Here is a 17243-nt window from a genome sequence, read left to right as displayed (position 1 = left end):
AAGCTACCAACAATACGAAAATTCAAGAGTCATGCATCGGCAACTCAATATTAAAATTCCTTTCGAGTGACCCTATCTGCTGACCCAATGCGCGTTTGGAAAGGGTCGACAGATTTTGCGCATTGTGATTAGCCAACGCGTTGCAAACTCTTGGAGGCGCGCCCGTATTGACTCGGATATCAAGAATTGGTGTACACGTGTGCTTCGTTATGTCCCACACAATGCCGTTTTAAGGAGGGGGTTTTCTGTTCAAATTAACGCTAAGCCGCGCATTGCACCTGCACCAAGCCTTTAACTTCTGAATATTAGATGGTCTATTCAAGAACACATCTACAGCAGGGAGGGGGCGTATGCTTTTTCCTAGGAAGGTTAGGGGTAATTAACATATACGGTCGTGGTTAACAGCAAATGGACACTGAGAAACTTAAGTGCTAAGGTAAACGTCGGGCTTTACTTTCCTATTATAAAAACATCCTCCAACCAAATTAAAAAAAAAAAAACTACATGTAGACTCGAACCCTCGGCTTGTTGGATCTACGTATAGAGGGATTTCACATTAGCGCCGTCTGCGCATATCTGCATCGAAACCGAGGCTCTCTGTGTTGAACTTCGTCGCGCGCGCGCCCGCGGAGTCCACAAAATACATGGAGTCTCCGGTTCGTAAGTGTGACGCCACTTCAGTTTAAACCACGCCCACTGCACAAGATACACGACCATCGCAAGTACGTTAGTTCGCGGTCAATTGTCGTTATTTTTTCTTTTGAGTTTACGTGTCGAGTCATCCACAAAAATTTTCAGCCTGAAAAGTCTGAATTTAACATACCTTTATGCATTTTGTGTTTTGAGTCCTTACTTTCAATCGTCTGATCGTATTAAAAATTGAAGCCGACACATAGGCCCTCCAGCCTCGTTTTCAAACGCGGCAGTGCGCAGGTCGACTCTAAAAGCGTCGTATTGGGATCCCTTCATTATGCTCTTCTAAACAGAGCTACCACGCAAGTCGGCAAGAAAGGCAATTTTTTTGTGTCTTATACTTAAAAATTCGTGTCCACCATTTGTGATCATGGGCGTCAATGGGGGGCCTTGTCCCCCCCCCCCCCCACTTTTCCACGTGGGGGGATACTATATCAGTTGTCCCCCCCTCCACTTTTCCCAAAACCTAAATGAAAATGTATAGCTTGCCAAAGCATTTGTTAAAAAAATAGCTAAAGTATAGCCAAAAATCGTCTCAGATCACCCCACACAGAGCACCTGTATTCCAAAATCTTCTGGGGCCCTAGAGCGGGCCATAAAATCTTTGGGGTCGCGGCCGTAAAAGGGAGGTTGGGTACAAACCGGGAGCATAGGTATTTTTTTTACACCTTTGTCACATTTATGGGTCTGACTTTGCCCCTTTTTTTCTTCCCCCACTTGTTTTTCCTCTCTCTCTATTGATTAATTTTTTTGGTGAAAAAAGCGGACCGTGAGCCCCCACGGCCCCCCAGATCCGCTGCTGGTGATTTCAAAAGGGGACCGGGGGCGGGGGTCAATCTGCTGCTCTGACACACAAAAAAAGGATAAAATGAAAAAAATAACGACATCCCGTACGAGTTAACATTTGTAAATAAGTAATTGATTGATTGATTGAAGGCTCATAAAAACATGAGGATAAAGAGCGCTGTGTCTTTTTTAAGAGAAGGGAAAACATCCAGATCCATCAATATTTCAGAGGATGACATGTGGCCCACGGAAACGCTAAATGGGTCTTAACTCTGACTCAAGCGAGGCACTCAAAGGATAAGGTCTAATGAAATCCTCGCCGGACAGATTACAAAATAATGATGTACTCCGAATGGACCCGCTCATCTTAGCTGTGCGCGTGGGTCGACATCCTTTTGTGGCAAGTGTGACCCGACGGCTGGTGGATTTTTCTACTTCATCATGACGTCTCCAGATGACACTTACTGGGAGAGCTAACTTTATGCTTCTATTACGCCTCGGGCTACGGCTGAATCTGCTATCTGAGTATGTCTGGGTTCTCGCGTATTAGAAATACGCGGGACACACTGACAATAGACGTTAAACCGTACAGCTCTATCGGACTTGACCAAAGTCTGGAAAGGAGTGGCGTAACCGGGGTACATCTTGCAGGGGGACACTTGTGGGCATTCAATTTCTAGACGGGGCATTCAGTGGGTTCAGTCACAGTTAAAACACTGATAAAGACGGACTACCAACAGATCTTTTCCTTTGTCTAATATCTGCGCGGGAGGGGGCGGGCCTCGTGCGGGGGAGGGCCTGCTCCCTTCCCCCTAAGTTATACCACTGCTGGCACGGCAAATTTGCCTACAATCTGTTACGAGAAAAATACAATATTCACTGTACTATCTTCATTTACCCAGACAAATCTCAGGCAACATCGAGCTGATGTGGAGTTTCACACCACACTGCACATTTCTATAAAAGCTGAACATCATTATCACCTTTGAGATTTATTGTAAAATCTACAACATGTATTAATTCAAAACTCACGAACGAGGAAAAACTCACTCCAGATGAGGTGACTCCGTTTACATTTGTATATTGGACACATGCAATATCCACGTGGTAACTTTGGATCAAGTGAAATCGGAGAATACTATTAACAGTTTTTCATTTTGACAATAAAACATTTTGAAAATCTCAAAATAAAACAAACCGGACCCAACAGCCCCAAAGAGAAGTTATAAAAAGTGCGAAATGCAGTGTTCTTTAAACGTTTGAAAAAATGCATAGAAAGACTTGCCGTTTGGGACGACGAACACCGGAAGTAAAAACTATACTTGGACACTGCTTCTCACAGTTGATTAAATACCAATTAGAGTCCAGTTAATTATCCTAAATTTGCTATAATTTTCCTTTGAAGTTTAAATACAAATGTATTCACATATTTTAAGCCACTAGTGTGCATATTTGTGAATATGTTTGCATACATTATGCTTCAAAGTACTCAGGTTTTAACTTTTGTAATTTGTTTCTTTTAGGGGGGAATGCTTTTAAATCACAATTGACCCCCGTGCAACAAAGTAACTATACTAAATATTTCCCAAAATTGCACTTTCTGGGATTTCCAATATCCTCCCAGATTCGAAACTCCACCTGCTAGTTAAAAAGGGTGGTCTTGCATAAATTGGCAAGTATTTGAGGAGCTGCGAGTTGCAAAGGAGTTATTCAGAAAATTAAAATAACAGACGAGTGCCAACGTCAACAAAGGAACTGAAAGTTGAGCCCTAGCAGGCTCTCATCAGGGCTTAGAATGCTTAGATATATGTGAAAATTTCCACACTGAAACTACAAAGGGCTAGTGGTCCTGAACATACACCCCAGTTTCTCAATGGCATTCAAATGCCAATTTGGTAAACCCTGACAATCTGATCCGGAAAGCCATTTTTTGGACAGGCTGCTACCAGAAACCGCGGACAGCCTTTTTGGTCATTCGGCAGGATAGGGTTGCCTTTCGATTTCTTTGTAATGATCACGAGGAAGATGCTACCGACGCTTGGCTTTGTGTGGGCACAGGGGGCGGCAATGGGGGCAAAAATATGGCCTTGAGTTGGGCGGAGAGATCAGCTACGGTGCTGTCCATTGTCTCGTAATGTCGGATGAGCTGGGCAAACTTTACTGCACCTGAGAAAGAAAGAATTGAGAACCACCAGAAGTATCAGAAATGATGCTGGTGATTTACTTGAGGAAAACACCTACCACGACTATAGACAACTCAGGTGACCATTCTAACACCATCACTGGTTATTTACAGTGGCCCCCTTTAATGGTGGTAAGCATTGTGGCAGCTATTGTATAAAACCACCGTTTCGTGCCAGTCACTACTACAAAACCCAGCGCAAGGCTAACCGCCCTTCATGGGGGCCATCAGGGGTACTCCATTGAAACGTCAGTGGATTTGTCTATTACTCCAGTAACGGCAACATCCAACCCAACTTAGCTGCCCGAACCAATCTGACCCGAATCAACCTGATCTGACCCAACCCGATCTGCAGTGAAATTTTATTTTATTGTTTCTGTTGCTACTCTCAACATTCAAAAATGAAGATTAGCCTCACATCCAATTTCAAGAAGGCCGAACTATGACTAAAATGTATTGTTCTGCTACCACTTGGTCACTATCGTGACGTTTAACACAGAAGGCACACAGAGGTATTCACGTGTTCTGCGCAGCAGGACACGAAACTGATAAGAGCATGGCTAAGAGAAGGTTGTACAGAAATAACTATGATTTCAGTACCTTGGGGATATTATACCTATCCTCTTTATATGCATATGAGGACAGGCATCCAGTCTATTGCACAGGGGATGTGCCTGTTCATTGTAAGTCGACTCTACCATTTTGACCTGAGAGTTCAGGTGTATAGGAAGTTCACAGATTCGTATATGTATGGCACCTTGTTAATGAGAGGTCCTTGGGACTTGTCAGATTACCTTGTTATAACAGGAACCCTGTATTATCAGGAATACAAACAATGAAAAAAGTACAGATTGGGACCTAAAATGTCCTTGTTATGAGCAGAATCTTGTATTAATGGTGCTCTTATTAACAAGGTTAGACTGTTTATTGCAAAGAAAGCCTGGAGGATATGCATCCCTGATGCACTTGCTAAAACCATTTATGTTTGTGGACATCCTGCTAAAGCTCCAGGTTGCTTTATTCCTAGTATGCAATGTACATGCATTCTGTGCGGATCTACTTGTGGACAGACCTGTTAGCACTACCTGCACGGGAGGAAGCTCAGGTTGCCAGTTAAAAAGCAAATGGGTTCATTTGAGGTTAACGGCTTATGGAGTCAACTGCAACAGTACAAATAATGCAGTTCCCAATGAACGGCGCACACCGGCTAATATGTCAGGTTCTGGCAAACGACCGGACTCGAAGGACTTGAGGAGCATATTAAACGTGCCTTGTGTCATTTACTACTTGTGATAGAAATGGACAAATAAACTTCTTCAGAAGTTTCACAAAGAGTGTAAAATGTCATCTCCTTTTGCTAAGCTCTTAGTTTTCCCAGTCCTCTCCGAGGTGCACAGGAACTTTTTGATGGCATATTAAACGGACACTTGTGTTTAAAAAAGGGGGTTTGGCAGATGGATGTTAAAAGACACCTCTCCCTAATTATCTGGTGGAGGATACACGTGGCCATAGAGTCCAGGGCAATTATGGTTGTGGCATGGTGGTGAAATGAAAGAATGTCAAGTTCCGGAGGTACTAGGTGTGGGATATGGGGGGGGGGGCCAAAAATGCTCTTATGGGAATTGATTCTGCAAACTGCACAAGGTGGAAACGGGTCCGGATGACTGCAACATGCGAATATTGAAATTAACAAAATGCTGAGGCTCGATCAAAATGAAAAGAGCACTGGTTGAGTTTTAGAAGACCTAAAAACCTCCTGCCAATGACAATTCAATTGACCATAATTCCAAAACATGCATCAGTTTGATATTGTGGTCGTTTATAGTTTGATGATCATTTGATATTGAATATTTCTCTTCATAAAGAAAAAAATAAAACAAAAAGTTAATAAGGTCTACCCTTCCTGTTTTTCTAAAGCCTATAATTTCTGTTGACATTTAAAGCAATTGCTCTGGTTGTGCCTTTCAAATGTAAATAGTAAATCCACCAAATTTGCCCTGGCAACAGTTCAAGGTACAAAAGTACCATCTAGTGCGTGGGATGAGGCCACACAAAAACAGGTTAGGTTACCTAACCCAACCTTGCAAAGTCATATATTTTTCTATTTGAAAATCAGAAAATACTTTCCTGTACTTTTTACAGTTTTAATATCAGTTCCAAGCCATTCTGCTTGAAGACAGTGGCTGGCTCTTGTGCATTTGTACCCCACACCTCTGCTTCGGAATTCAGCCAGTCTTTAACCACTCAACCAATGAACATACAGAGCCGCTTTAAGCATGTACTGTATAGTATAATATTTGTTAATCACTTATTGAAAAAAAAAATTAACCATCATCCCACTGATAACAATTTTTCCACTTAACTTTTTTAGAATCAAAAGAGGGTCCTCTCACTCTTCACCAGTGCATGTATATTTCAAGCCATAATATTCACCATTCAGTTTGTATTTTATATTAGTGAAGTTCATCTTACATGTATCTTACATATGTATTTCAGTATCAAAGGAAACACAATTCATTTCTAACATGGCCTGATGCATTTTTATCAAGTGAAAGTTTAAACCTACCTTCACCATCTGCCGAGAAGCCGTATTTCTGTATCACTTCCATCTGGATTTGCGTTGCCACGGGAAACACGACCTGCATCATCTTCATCATGTCATTGCCCGCCGCATCCTTTACCTCCTCCATACGAGTCTTGTTCTCCGGGGTCAGAAACGCTTCCAAGACCTTCTGCAGGACGGCTGGAGAGGGCAAAACAAGAGTTGCTTTGACATGTTGTGTTACCTGATACATGTACGCAGTGATTGTTGAAAACTCAGCACTTCGACATAAGATATACCTCCATGTCATCCAATCCAATGATTTCACCAAGAAGGTTTAAAGTGACAAGTCCTGAGGGGCCAAGAACCTCTAAAATTTAAAGAGATGTTCAAGAGATGCTTTCTAAGTTTTCACACTGAGGAGGCCAACTACAACCTCAGGTTTTGAAGTCAATAGTGGTTTGTGTTTAGAAGCTTACCCTGGGTTCCTGATGAAAACCTTCAACCTTACCAAAAGGAAATTGGAAAAAACAGCTTGCAGCATTGATTTGTACACATTCTGATGAATGTTCTAGAAAGTCTTAGAGACCTCCAAATACAGGTCAAGGTAATCTCTTTTTATCCAGTGCCTGGTGTGGTGCATTTGAAGTGCATTGTCTGCTCCAGGAATGAATGTGCCATTTTTGTTAAGTGTGTTTGAGATGACGTTAAATAATCAGTCTAAAAGTTCAAACCATTGGTGACACGTATGTCTTATACGTCATCCCAGCTTCAAGTGATGAATTTCCCCATGCAATGAGCCAAAGAGCTGGAGTTTCCAGCTTGACTGACCAATTAACTGTGTCAGTTGTAGCCCTCTCAGTAAGAGTTTATATGCACTTGTTGCAGTACTGTAGTTTATTAGCCATCAGAGAGTGATACGATTTCCTCAAAAACAAAGTTAGCACTGAACTATTCACTGAGAAAACATAGTTTTGCAGACCAGACTCGTAAGGTGTCTAAAGATGTCCCCATAGGGAACTCTTTTCCCCGTTATATAAAGGTCCCCTTCACCAGTTATCGAGTCTAGTTACGGCAGTAGGCCTACACAAAACAAAATACATGTCGTTACTGTACACCTACATGTACATGTCATTCACATGCTGGAGCAAAAATGTAATGTAAAAAAAGAAAGAAAACTTTGTGAATAAAGACTTTCTTTTAACTAGCCCATATTGTGTTACTGTTGGGTGCAGTCTTCCAATATGTGCAATTGCCCCATTTTTGCGTGATCGGTCCATCTTACTGCAAGATTTGTCCATAACTGCACTATCAGCCAATTGCCCTTTCTTTGCGATTTACTGTTGTGGAAGATTATTTCAAAAACGGAAGTGACGGAGATTGGGCGACCGATTGTGTAGATCTACCGATTGCGCCCAACATCAAAGATCACGGAGCACCGCATAGCGGCGCAAGGTGGGGAACTCTGCCAAAAAGTGTAATCACCACGGGTGCCATTCAAGCAAAGAATACGCAGGCCTGCACAGTACATGTTAATGCAAAGGTGCAGGCACCAGGCATGCACACCAGGGATGGATGTCCCTCCTAATGTTATGGCTTACATCTGGATACTTTGTCCACACTTTGCTTGCTCAACATGCTCAAATGGCACCCTGGCGACTTGCTTTTTACACATATTCGCGGAGAAGTTCTCCATCTTGTGCCGCTACACGGCGCAAATTGATCTTTGACCAACATATCGTTGCCAGGTTGAAGCGCTTAAAAAATACCCTACAGTTTCTTTTGAAAAGATGTTCGTGTGGCACAAGCAATTGTGGGATTGTGTAAATGTGACCAAGGATCAACTGCCTAGATTCAAGGGCTCCCATCTGGGGGCAAAGCAGACAAAACTTTTATTAAAAAATTGCCAGATGAGCTTGAGAAAGTTGAGGGATGTCATCTAAAAAATGGCTGCTGACAGACTAGGGAACATTCACTTCTTTGGGTGGGGGGTGAGTTTGTTTTAGGTGGACAATTGGTTAAGCATGTGGTGTTCATTACCTTTAGCACCCTGTTCCTTTAATAAAGAAACAAAGTGCACTTTCTCTAACTAACATTTTGACCTTAACGAAACATTACTCAATCCTGATATGCCTAGTTTTAGGTTTTCCCTTAAAAACCAAAGCCCTGTTCTTTTTCTTTCTGATATGACACAGGACATCAACAACTTGTTTAGATAAGTTGTGTCGAAAAAGTAGAATTTGTTCCCCTTATTCAAGGAACAGGGTGCTAAAGGTAATGAACACCAGGCACGTTAAGCCTAACCTAGGCCTAGGAGTAAAATTTGAAAATTAAATAAATGAAATCTGACATTTCTGAAGGACCTGACAATACATTGTTTTTGGTTTGACAGGCCTCAGGGACTTTAGTTGTCCACTTTGGGGCTCCGAACTTTGATTGATTTTGTTACGCCCCAACTATAGCGTCTGTACCAACTTCAGTTGGGACAGTCCCAACTGTTTAGTAGTAGAAAATTTCTCATCCTTACCCAAGTTTATACATCTCACACTTGACACAATTCATCTGAAAATGGCACTTCATAACATGGCATTGTATATAACGGCTTTGCCCTTACCCAACGTATATTAATAAACACTGTATCTCCCCAATGCAAAAAAAATACATTTTGAAAATGGCATTGTATATAATTATTGTAAGCCACATGACTTTGGCACATGGTGGGCACATGCACACTGGACCTCTGTGTTGAAGTTGGGCCGGCCCAACTGTAGCACTCTAGTTGGGATGGGCCCAACTATTGTTGGGACTGACGCTACGGTTGGGGAGTAACAATTTTACACTGTTTTCTACAATCAATGGGACTTGAATTGCACCCCGCACTGGCACACAATATGACAGCGTCCTCTAGCGTCAGACGTGGCCTACCTCCATGGTTATGTGAAGAGAATGATACAAACATTACAAACAGTTCTAAAGGTTTTTTTACCTTTCGCATCTTCCAGTGACAATCTGGACTGTGTATCTTGCGCCATTACTGCGAGCCGCAATATCTCCTTCCAAGAAACTGCGAAGTGTTTAGATAACGAGTCACAAAAGCCGTGATCAAACAGCGCAGAACACTGCAGAAAGTAACAGCGCCGACACGAGTTCAACTCTTTTCATTGAGCTGTCAGGAACTCAGACGACGTTGAAATAAACGCAAACGGTGCACGAATTAGGAAGCCCGACTACTAAGTGCGGAAGTGATTGATAGTCTGTGTGCATCTCAGAGCATGAACGTGATCACGAAATACGTAGAGGCGGACTCCAGACCGTGTTGCTACAGACGCTCAAGATTGGTTGATCGATCGTGTCGAAAACTAACTAGGCCCTACCTTTATTTCCTGGGAAGTGTACGATGTTGACTTAAAACGAAGTTACGTTCGGCAAGGAACGCCATCGAGTGAAGGGCAGATTAGGCCTACCTGCCTGCTACCAGAACGTGAGTGACAGAAAATGACATAAATTCCAGTCGTAGTCGTCAGCATTGAACATGCATGGACAACAAGGCCGAATTGAAGGGCAAAGACTAGGAAATACTCAAATAGGATAGGCTCAGTGCATTCAGCGTAACTAAATTAAATCACCAAGAACAGCCACCAAGGCACCAGCAATGCATAATCCCCGTTCTGAATGGAAAAGAACCTCAGGCTTATAGCGTTACCTCATGGTCATAGGTTATGACTGTAGTGCTACAGTTGGGCTGGCCCAACTATATTGTTGACCAATTTCTGTGGAAAATTTCTTAACCTTATCCAAGTTTATGCATCTCACGCTTGACTCAATTCATCTAAAATATGGCACTTCATCTGTGACAAGACATTTTAACACTTTATGAATATGACTTTGGCACATGCTGGGCACATGCACACTGGACCTCTGTGCTGTAATAGGGCTAGCTAAGTTTTATTGAGAATGATATGTTTGGACGATCGACGCAATGCGCAGGCTTGTGTGATGTGTCCTGATGGACATTTATTTGCCAGCTCCACTATACAGATAGCACTCTAGTTGGAATGTTGGGATGGGCCCAGCTGTAGCTTGAACTGATGCCATAGTTGGCACTGATGCTATAGTTGGGACTGATGCTATACATGTAGTTGGGACTGATGCTATAGTTGGGACTGATGCTAGAGTTGGGACTGATGCTAGAGTTGGGACTGATGCTATAGTTGGGACTGATGCTAGAGTTGGGACTGATGCTATAGTTGGGACTGATGCTATAGTTGGGACTGATGTTATAGTTGCATAACAGTTACAAAGTCCCCGGCCTCATATTTGACTCGTCAGGAAAGACGAAATAATAATGCCTCTAAATTAACCAGAAACATTGAAGACTCAAAATAAGTTACATTGTAACTGATAACAGGACATGTTAAAATGGCTGAAATTAAAATTTGGTGAGGAAAAAGGAATAATCAGAGGCATCACTGTATATGCTGGTTTGTTAATAAGAGGCAATATTTGGGGGATGTCAGTCACCTGAGCCTAGCAGGAAAAATCTAACTTCATTGCTCAGAATTTAAAGAGTTGGTTTCTGGTAACAGGTTAAGTAATGTCTCTCTTTGCTCAGAATGTTGTCAGCTCAACTTGAGCTTGATGGAACTTTTGACCACGCCCGCAAGAAAGAATACAGCAAACACAAAGATGAGGTGGGTTATCAGTGAACAGTAAAAGTCTGTGCACAAAAACGTCTCTAGACCCTGAGAATATTTGCTTGGAACCTTTTGAAATCCCCGGATATTGACCATAACACAGAAATCCGGTGGGATCAAGTTCCACAGTGGCTGAGTGCTACCATGCTAACCTCCTTCAAAGTTCTTGAAAACCTTCAATTATGGAAAGTTCTGGAAAGACTAGGATTAAAATTAAACTTCTTCCAATGACACTCATCTGATTTAAAACCAAGTTAAACAAAGCCATCTGTGTCTACACTTGTCCGATCTCTGAACTTGGTGAAGATCAAGAAATAACCTCCGAGTTATGAATGAAGTGGCATAGTGTACATGTAGTTCTAGGTTTATCAATATTTCAATGACTTCTGTGTTTTTAAGGATTCCTGTCGGCCTACAAATCCTATGTGCTGCAAATTGAAGCCTTAACCTTGAACTGCAACATTTTCCAATGCCAAAGGTGACTTGACGGTTTTATGTGGTCAACATAGTTCGTGTCACCACAAACCTTGGTCCTACTCTCCATTCTGATTGAATCTTTTGTTGTATGGCAGGTGAATTGTTGTGCCTTTTCTCCTGATCTGGAGATGATGGTGACAGGTGCGGATGATGGCAGAGTCCGAGTGTTCAACAGACTAAGCGGCCAACTGGTCTGCAGGCTGATTGAGCACAAAGGTCGGGTCATTAGCCATGCTTGTAATCCCAAAATAGCAGTAATTTTCCAGGTGTGACTGGAAAAAAGGAACATTTGCTGTTACTTCTTGACTTGATAGCCAAAAAAGATTCACTCAGTGGTACAGGTCCAGTGGAGTCATGTCATCAGGTATTGAAAGCATCTGTTCATCCGTACAAATTTTCATTGGTTGCCATGTGTTATCATCCGGTACTCCAGACTCCAGATGCATTCAGTTTCAAGGACAAAGGTCTGGGAACTAGATATGGAAATTAAAGAAGTTCCTGCATGCCCATGCCATGATGTGTTGATGTGACAGCTCCCTATGGATGGACTTCTCAGAAATTGGTTGCTATCGTTAAAGTCTCTAATTAATAATGTTAATTTGATGGAAGTCCTTCAATTTTGTCAGATTGCCACGGAATTTCTGCAAATTCAGCTCTTTCAATATCAAGTTCTGCTCTTAATTAACAGGTGCAATCAAGAGTGTTGCAGTTTCATCTGACAGCAAATTCATTGCCAGTGCATCTTATGACTCAACTGTCATCGTTTGGAGGACTGCTAATGCATCTGTTGTGTACAGGTTGACAGGTAAGGGATGTACATGAAGTCTGTTTCCAAGTTGAATGACTTTGGACATATCACACAGTAAGAGACAGCTCAAAAATCTGGTCCGAGAGGGCACAAGACTTGCTTTTGCCAAGTGAAATAATGACACTCAGTCTTGGGCATTCAAATTCAGTTTGCAGAGATGCAACTGGAAAGAGCTCAGGATATTGGCCAGAACTGTGGAAGTGTGACATCCAATTTGTATTAGAAATCGTCATTCATTCAAGTCGATTGATCTTCGTGAGTGGTGATATTCTGTGGTTTGGTTTTCAAGCAAATTAAGATGTGTGAGCAAGTAAAATGTGGGGTTAATGTTTTAAATATTCGTTGTTGGTTTTTTCTTTTTAGGTCACAGTAGAAGTGTAGAGACCGTTGCTTTCTCTCATGATAGTCGGCTGCTATGCTCGGGATCCTGGGACAACACCGCCCTCGTCTGGAACCTTAAAGTAAGGGCCCGTTGCTGAAGAGATGCAGTTGCATTGCACATGCACTCAGACAAAGCAATCATATTTGGCATTTTCAGCAGTAGTTGAAAAGTTACTGATATAGGGGTTTTCGCTTTCAGACTGGCACGGCTAAGAATGTTCTCACTGGCCACAAGAATGTCGTGCAGTGCTGTGCTTTTTCTCTCAACGACACGTTCCTGGTGAGTAGTATGAAGTACAAGAAGTGCTCTGCACAACATAAATACAGTGTTCCAGTCGAGTACACTTCAACGATTGTGAGTAAAGGAAGAAAGTACAAGTACTGTAACACTATTTATAGCTCTAGTCGAGTACATTTCTATAGGATTGAGTACAAGAATGGAAAAAAGACTCGAGTATGAGTCCCTAACATGGCAGGTGTTGTCCAGTACATTTACATGTACATGAGTCTGAGAAAAAGCACACAAATAAAGCACATGTACTCACTCATGAATATTACAATACTGTAGCTGTCTTAGAGTACATATCTGTGAGTACTCTAGTAAAATATGAGTACAGGTTGAGTACACTGTGTGAATGTACCCACTTAACGGTGGAAGTACTCAAACTAACTGATACAAGAAAGAGATGCCTTGTACACAGTGCATGTAAAGATACCAAAAGTCCTACCTGAATGGAAGCTGACTCTCTTATCAAATGCTACTCTACTCTCTGTTGCATATCTTTCAGGCAACTGGTTCTTGGGACCACACTGTACGTCTGTGGTTGATGATCCGAGATCCTCGTGTGGAGCAGTGTAGAATCCTTAACGGACACACAGGCAATGTCTACGCTGTCGCCTTCTCAAGCTTGGGCATGCTGGTAAGAATGGAGAAAAAAAATTGTAGATTATTTGATGTGCATTGTGAGATTGAAATGCTGTGTCTTATGCACTGCTGAAGCTGGGAGTATGGCTCATGGAGGTAGGGTGGTAGAGTGGTTGTTCCAGGCTTTCCATCTCTGTGATCCAGGTTCAAATCCCACTCAGGCAAACATGTGGATTGGTTTTAACTGTGGATCTGCTGAAAGGATAGCTCTGGGCAGAATAAGTTTGGCATAGGAGGCAGGAAATAATGCCCTCTTTATTTGATTTCCTACAAGCACTGATAAAATGGATTCCTCCAAATCGACACTTTCCCTCTGAATTGCAAGCTTTAAGAAACAGAAACAAGAAGACAATAAAAAAATGACCTGTTTAGAGAAAGAGGTGCAGACCAAGGATGTTTACTCTCAGAAAACCCACAAAAATTTCAGGATGTGAAAGGCTCATTACTCATGCTGTACTCGATGGAATCTCACGTGGTGTTTCCAGTGCAATATTCTGAGGTTCCAAAGTTCATTGATGTTTCCTGCTCCATTCTCAGGCAGTATTTCGAGTGCAATATTCTGAGGTTCCAAATTGTAGAGATTTTCCCTAACCTGTCCTAATGCAGTGTTTCGAGTGCAATGTTCTGAGGTTCCAAATTGTAGAGATTTTCCCTAACCTGTCCTAATGCAGTGTTTCTAGTGCAATATTCTGAGGTTCCAAATTTTAGAGATATTCCCTAACCTGTCCTAATGCAGTGTTTCGTGTGCAATATTCTGATTGTCCCAAGTTTTAAGATGTTCCCTTCAACCTGGTTCCAACCCTTTGGCTGGCCGCGACCACACACAGTTCAATTGTCACATGCTCACAGCCAGTCCTACAGCACCATAGAGCAGTAGTCAGCAGGTTACTTGTTTGTACCCTTGGTAGGCCTCAGGCTCGTGGGACAAAACTATCCGGTTATGGCGGCCTCGAGACGGCAGCCTGCTCTTCATTCTGGACGACCACAGTGGATGGGTGAGGGCGCTAGCATTCTCACCAGATGGGACTATACTGGCCAGTGCCAGCGATGATGAATCGGTAAGATATCAGCATTCGCAATGGTCTCCATGTGTGAATGAGAAAGATGGCTGCATTCCCTTTTAAAGAACACAGAGTTCCTTGTTACATGACCTACTTCATCTTATCCAATTCAACCATCTTGCCGAAAGATCTTGGGTATTGTATACAGTGATGTGTTTATCTTTGGATTTGCAGGTCAAAATTTGGGATACACTATCAGGAGAGTGTGCAAAGACGCTGCAGGTGAGAAGGAGACCAAAAGCTGCAGAGCTTGTACTTTTGCCATTGCACCATGCCAGCCTACTGTTTCACCATTAGTTCACAGCTATAAACACAAGATGACAACAGCTTGCTTGCTTTCCCAGTAATGAGTTTTTTGTGCCGAAAGTTTAGGCTCAACGTCAATTACCAGATGCCCTGTTTTCAATCGCTGGTTTCAGGGCAATATGGAGCAGCTGCAGACCTGTATCTTCTCAACAGAGGGCGCCCTCCTAGCATCTGGTGCCGCCACCATGCCCAACCTGACATTCAAGACCTCAGCAGCTGACAACAAGGCACCCTGTGCAACAAATCTCAGTTTGGAGTAGTCGACAGATGGCGCCCTTCTGCTCCTCCGTAAATCTGGAGATTTTTTTCTTATTCAGTCCTGAATGATTCTAAGGGATCAAACAACTGTGGGAACTGTAGGCTACTAATGTAGCTCGATGCCCCTCAAAGAGAACAAAGAATATGCAACTGGATTTCTGTACCGTACTGTGATTGATTGCTGAGGATTTGGGAAAGTTCTAAGCAAAAATACACAGGATTTTAGAATTTTTTTCAAACGCACAGAAATCTGCTGTCCATTGTTAACCCGCCTCATCTTCGCGTTTGCTCTTCTCTTTCTTGCGTCCGTGGACAAAGGTTCCTGCAAAGGTGACAACTTTCAAAGCAATGAAAGAAAATACTTCATCTCCACATTAGTAGCGGTTACTGCTCCTGCGCGCAAAATGTTGAAAATGATGGAAGTAGAGTGAAAGCCCGTTGAACATTGGTGCTTTTGCTCTGATGACAGAAATGTGACAAATCTCCTCAGTTTTTTTCGGCTGTGTATCATGCTGGTCCACAGGGTATTGTCAAATAATATTAATTTCTACTTTCTCATGATGATGGGCATATCTACAGATTGTAAGATTCATATATGTTGGAAAATTGACAGAAACTGCATGCAATATAGTACTGTTTCAATGTCGAACAGACCTCTGTGTGCTTAATGAAAAAAATTCTGAGAGATTGGGATTGGTTATACTTTATTTACATGTTGATTGGTGTGTTAAATATTGTTGAACAATGCGATTTTGTAAATAAAACAATGTTATAAGATTAATTTGACTGGTCAGATCAAATGTCTTTGTTATTCTTGTTAGTTCTTAAAGTAATGTTTCAAGGATTAGCACAGCTGTTAAAGTAGACAGCTCCGAGACAAATAGAGAAAAATGAGGAATTTCTGTCCGGATCGACTTTATGCAGAAAGAATGTTAACACAAAATACCAGAACAAGGACAACGGAGTAGAAACGATAAGTTCAAGTGATCACCGCACTGCATGTGTTATGGGCAGTGTTCAGCCTATGACGACTTGGGGCACTATTTCCCGCTGCGCTAATTCTGTGTTGACACTGGCCCAGTAATCTCCTGGCTTTTGAACAAAGGGCCCCCACCCCATAAGAGAGAGAGAGAGAGACAAACTCAAATCACACCGGCTGTTCCATCTTTTGTTGTCTGATGTAGATATGTATCTCTTACTGTTTGTGTACTTGTGGTGTGGGCGCGCGGTATCGGCCAAGTGTGTTTACACCGGGAATGAACGCCATGCGGGCCACTAGAAAGACTGCGTTATACTGCAATTCAAATTTGGAGTGGTTGGGAAGGTGGATTTATGCAAATGAACATTCCGGATACATTCGACAAAGATTCGGCAGTTTTTGACTCGGATTATTTCCATGGTAGATCGACCATAAGAAAAAATCTCACTCTTCTGAAGCGCAAGGGTAATTATCAACTACAGTGTTTCCTTCAAGCAGACGCTACGTTCTTGTCGTTACCTGAATACTGAGTAATGGACGGTCGACAAAAGACACGTTGATATCAAGCAATACTGCGCTGTAATTGGAAAGGGGAAATAGTTTTTGTATACATTGTTCTTCGGTGTTTTGGTAGGCCTGGGTCCATTCCTAATTTGTATGCGAGAAAAGGGACATTATGTAAAAAGAATAGAGCAAGTTTCCTTGCTCTATCATGGTATGGTAAAAGCCGCTCACAGTCCTTGAAAAATGATATTATTTCTGAAACGAGTACATGGAAGGTGACAAAGAGCTTACAGATTGGCTTCCTGAGATGTCGTATTGGCTGAGCGTGCGGCCGGCTTGCGCTGTGATTGTTTGTCAGTCACGCGCGGTGGAGCGAGCCAAACACCGAGCCGAGTGCCTCGTCTCGGGTTGCCCGCCGCTGGAGTGCCAATATCCCCGGTGGAGAGAGCCGATGTGGGGCCGGCTGGGGTATGGGACCCGGGCTTCCGGTCCATCGGATCGCCGAAGTTGAGACTATCTAGAGACAACGCTGGGCCGGATTCGGATGACCGGCGACCGTGGAGGGCCGGGTTGGGATGACGGGGAACGAGAGAGTCTGGGGCTGGTTGAGACTTTTCTTATTATTTTGGAGGACAGGCAGACGAGGA

At 42.6% G+C, this 17243-nt stretch overlaps 3 protein-coding genes across 5 annotated transcripts in view; 1 reads left to right on the top strand and 2 right to left on the bottom strand.

The window, feature by feature from the left end:
• Positions 1–2433: 2433 nt before the first annotated feature.
• On the bottom strand, positions 2434–9325 carry c12orf57 (chromosome 12 open reading frame 57). Its single transcript, XM_022228497.2, has 3 exons — positions 9190–9325; positions 6228–6404; positions 2434–3645 (listed from the first exon to the last, which is right to left on the bottom strand). Exons 1-3 carry the CDS (start codon positions 9233–9235, stop codon positions 3494–3496), a joined length of 375 nt encoding a protein of 124 aa, XP_022084189.1. The 5' UTR covers positions 9236–9325; the 3' UTR covers positions 2434–3493.
• Positions 9230–17243, bottom strand: part of LOC110975742 (phytanoyl-CoA dioxygenase domain-containing protein 1-like) — a 105600-nt gene continuing 97586 nt past the window's right edge. Inside the window, exon 13 of one of the 2 annotated variants that reach the window (XR_015427165.1) lies at positions 9230–13480. The gene's annotated coding sequence lies outside the window, so the exon portion shown is untranslated. The remainder of the gene's footprint in view (positions 13481–17243) is intronic. The other variant, XR_015427164.1, reaches the window with a different exon arrangement.
• Positions 9544–15894, top strand: wdr38 (WD repeat domain 38). 2 transcript variants are annotated; one of them, XM_022228489.2, is made up of 10 exons: positions 9544–9684; positions 10816–10894; positions 11470–11590; positions 12063–12179; positions 12546–12643; positions 12763–12918; positions 13352–13483; positions 14397–14546; positions 14724–14771; positions 14969–15894. In XM_022228489.2, the coding sequence occupies exons 2-10, from the start codon at positions 10817–10819 to the stop codon at positions 15113–15115; spliced, it is 1047 nt and encodes a 348-aa protein (XP_022084181.2). In that variant the 5' UTR covers positions 9544–9684; position 10816; the 3' UTR covers positions 15116–15894. The 2 variants fall into 2 exon arrangements, with proteins under 2 accessions (XP_022084181.2, XP_022084183.1); XM_022228491.2 differs by lacking the exon at positions 12763–12918.

This window comes from Acanthaster planci, linkage group LG11 (genome assembly GCF_054643075.1).
Source record: "Acanthaster planci isolate LZ-2023a linkage group LG11, COTS_SCS, whole genome shotgun sequence".
In the NCBI taxonomy this organism is placed as follows: Eukaryota; Metazoa; Echinodermata; class Asteroidea; order Valvatida; family Acanthasteridae; genus Acanthaster; species Acanthaster planci.
This window is presented reverse-complemented; position numbering and strand designations above follow the sequence as displayed.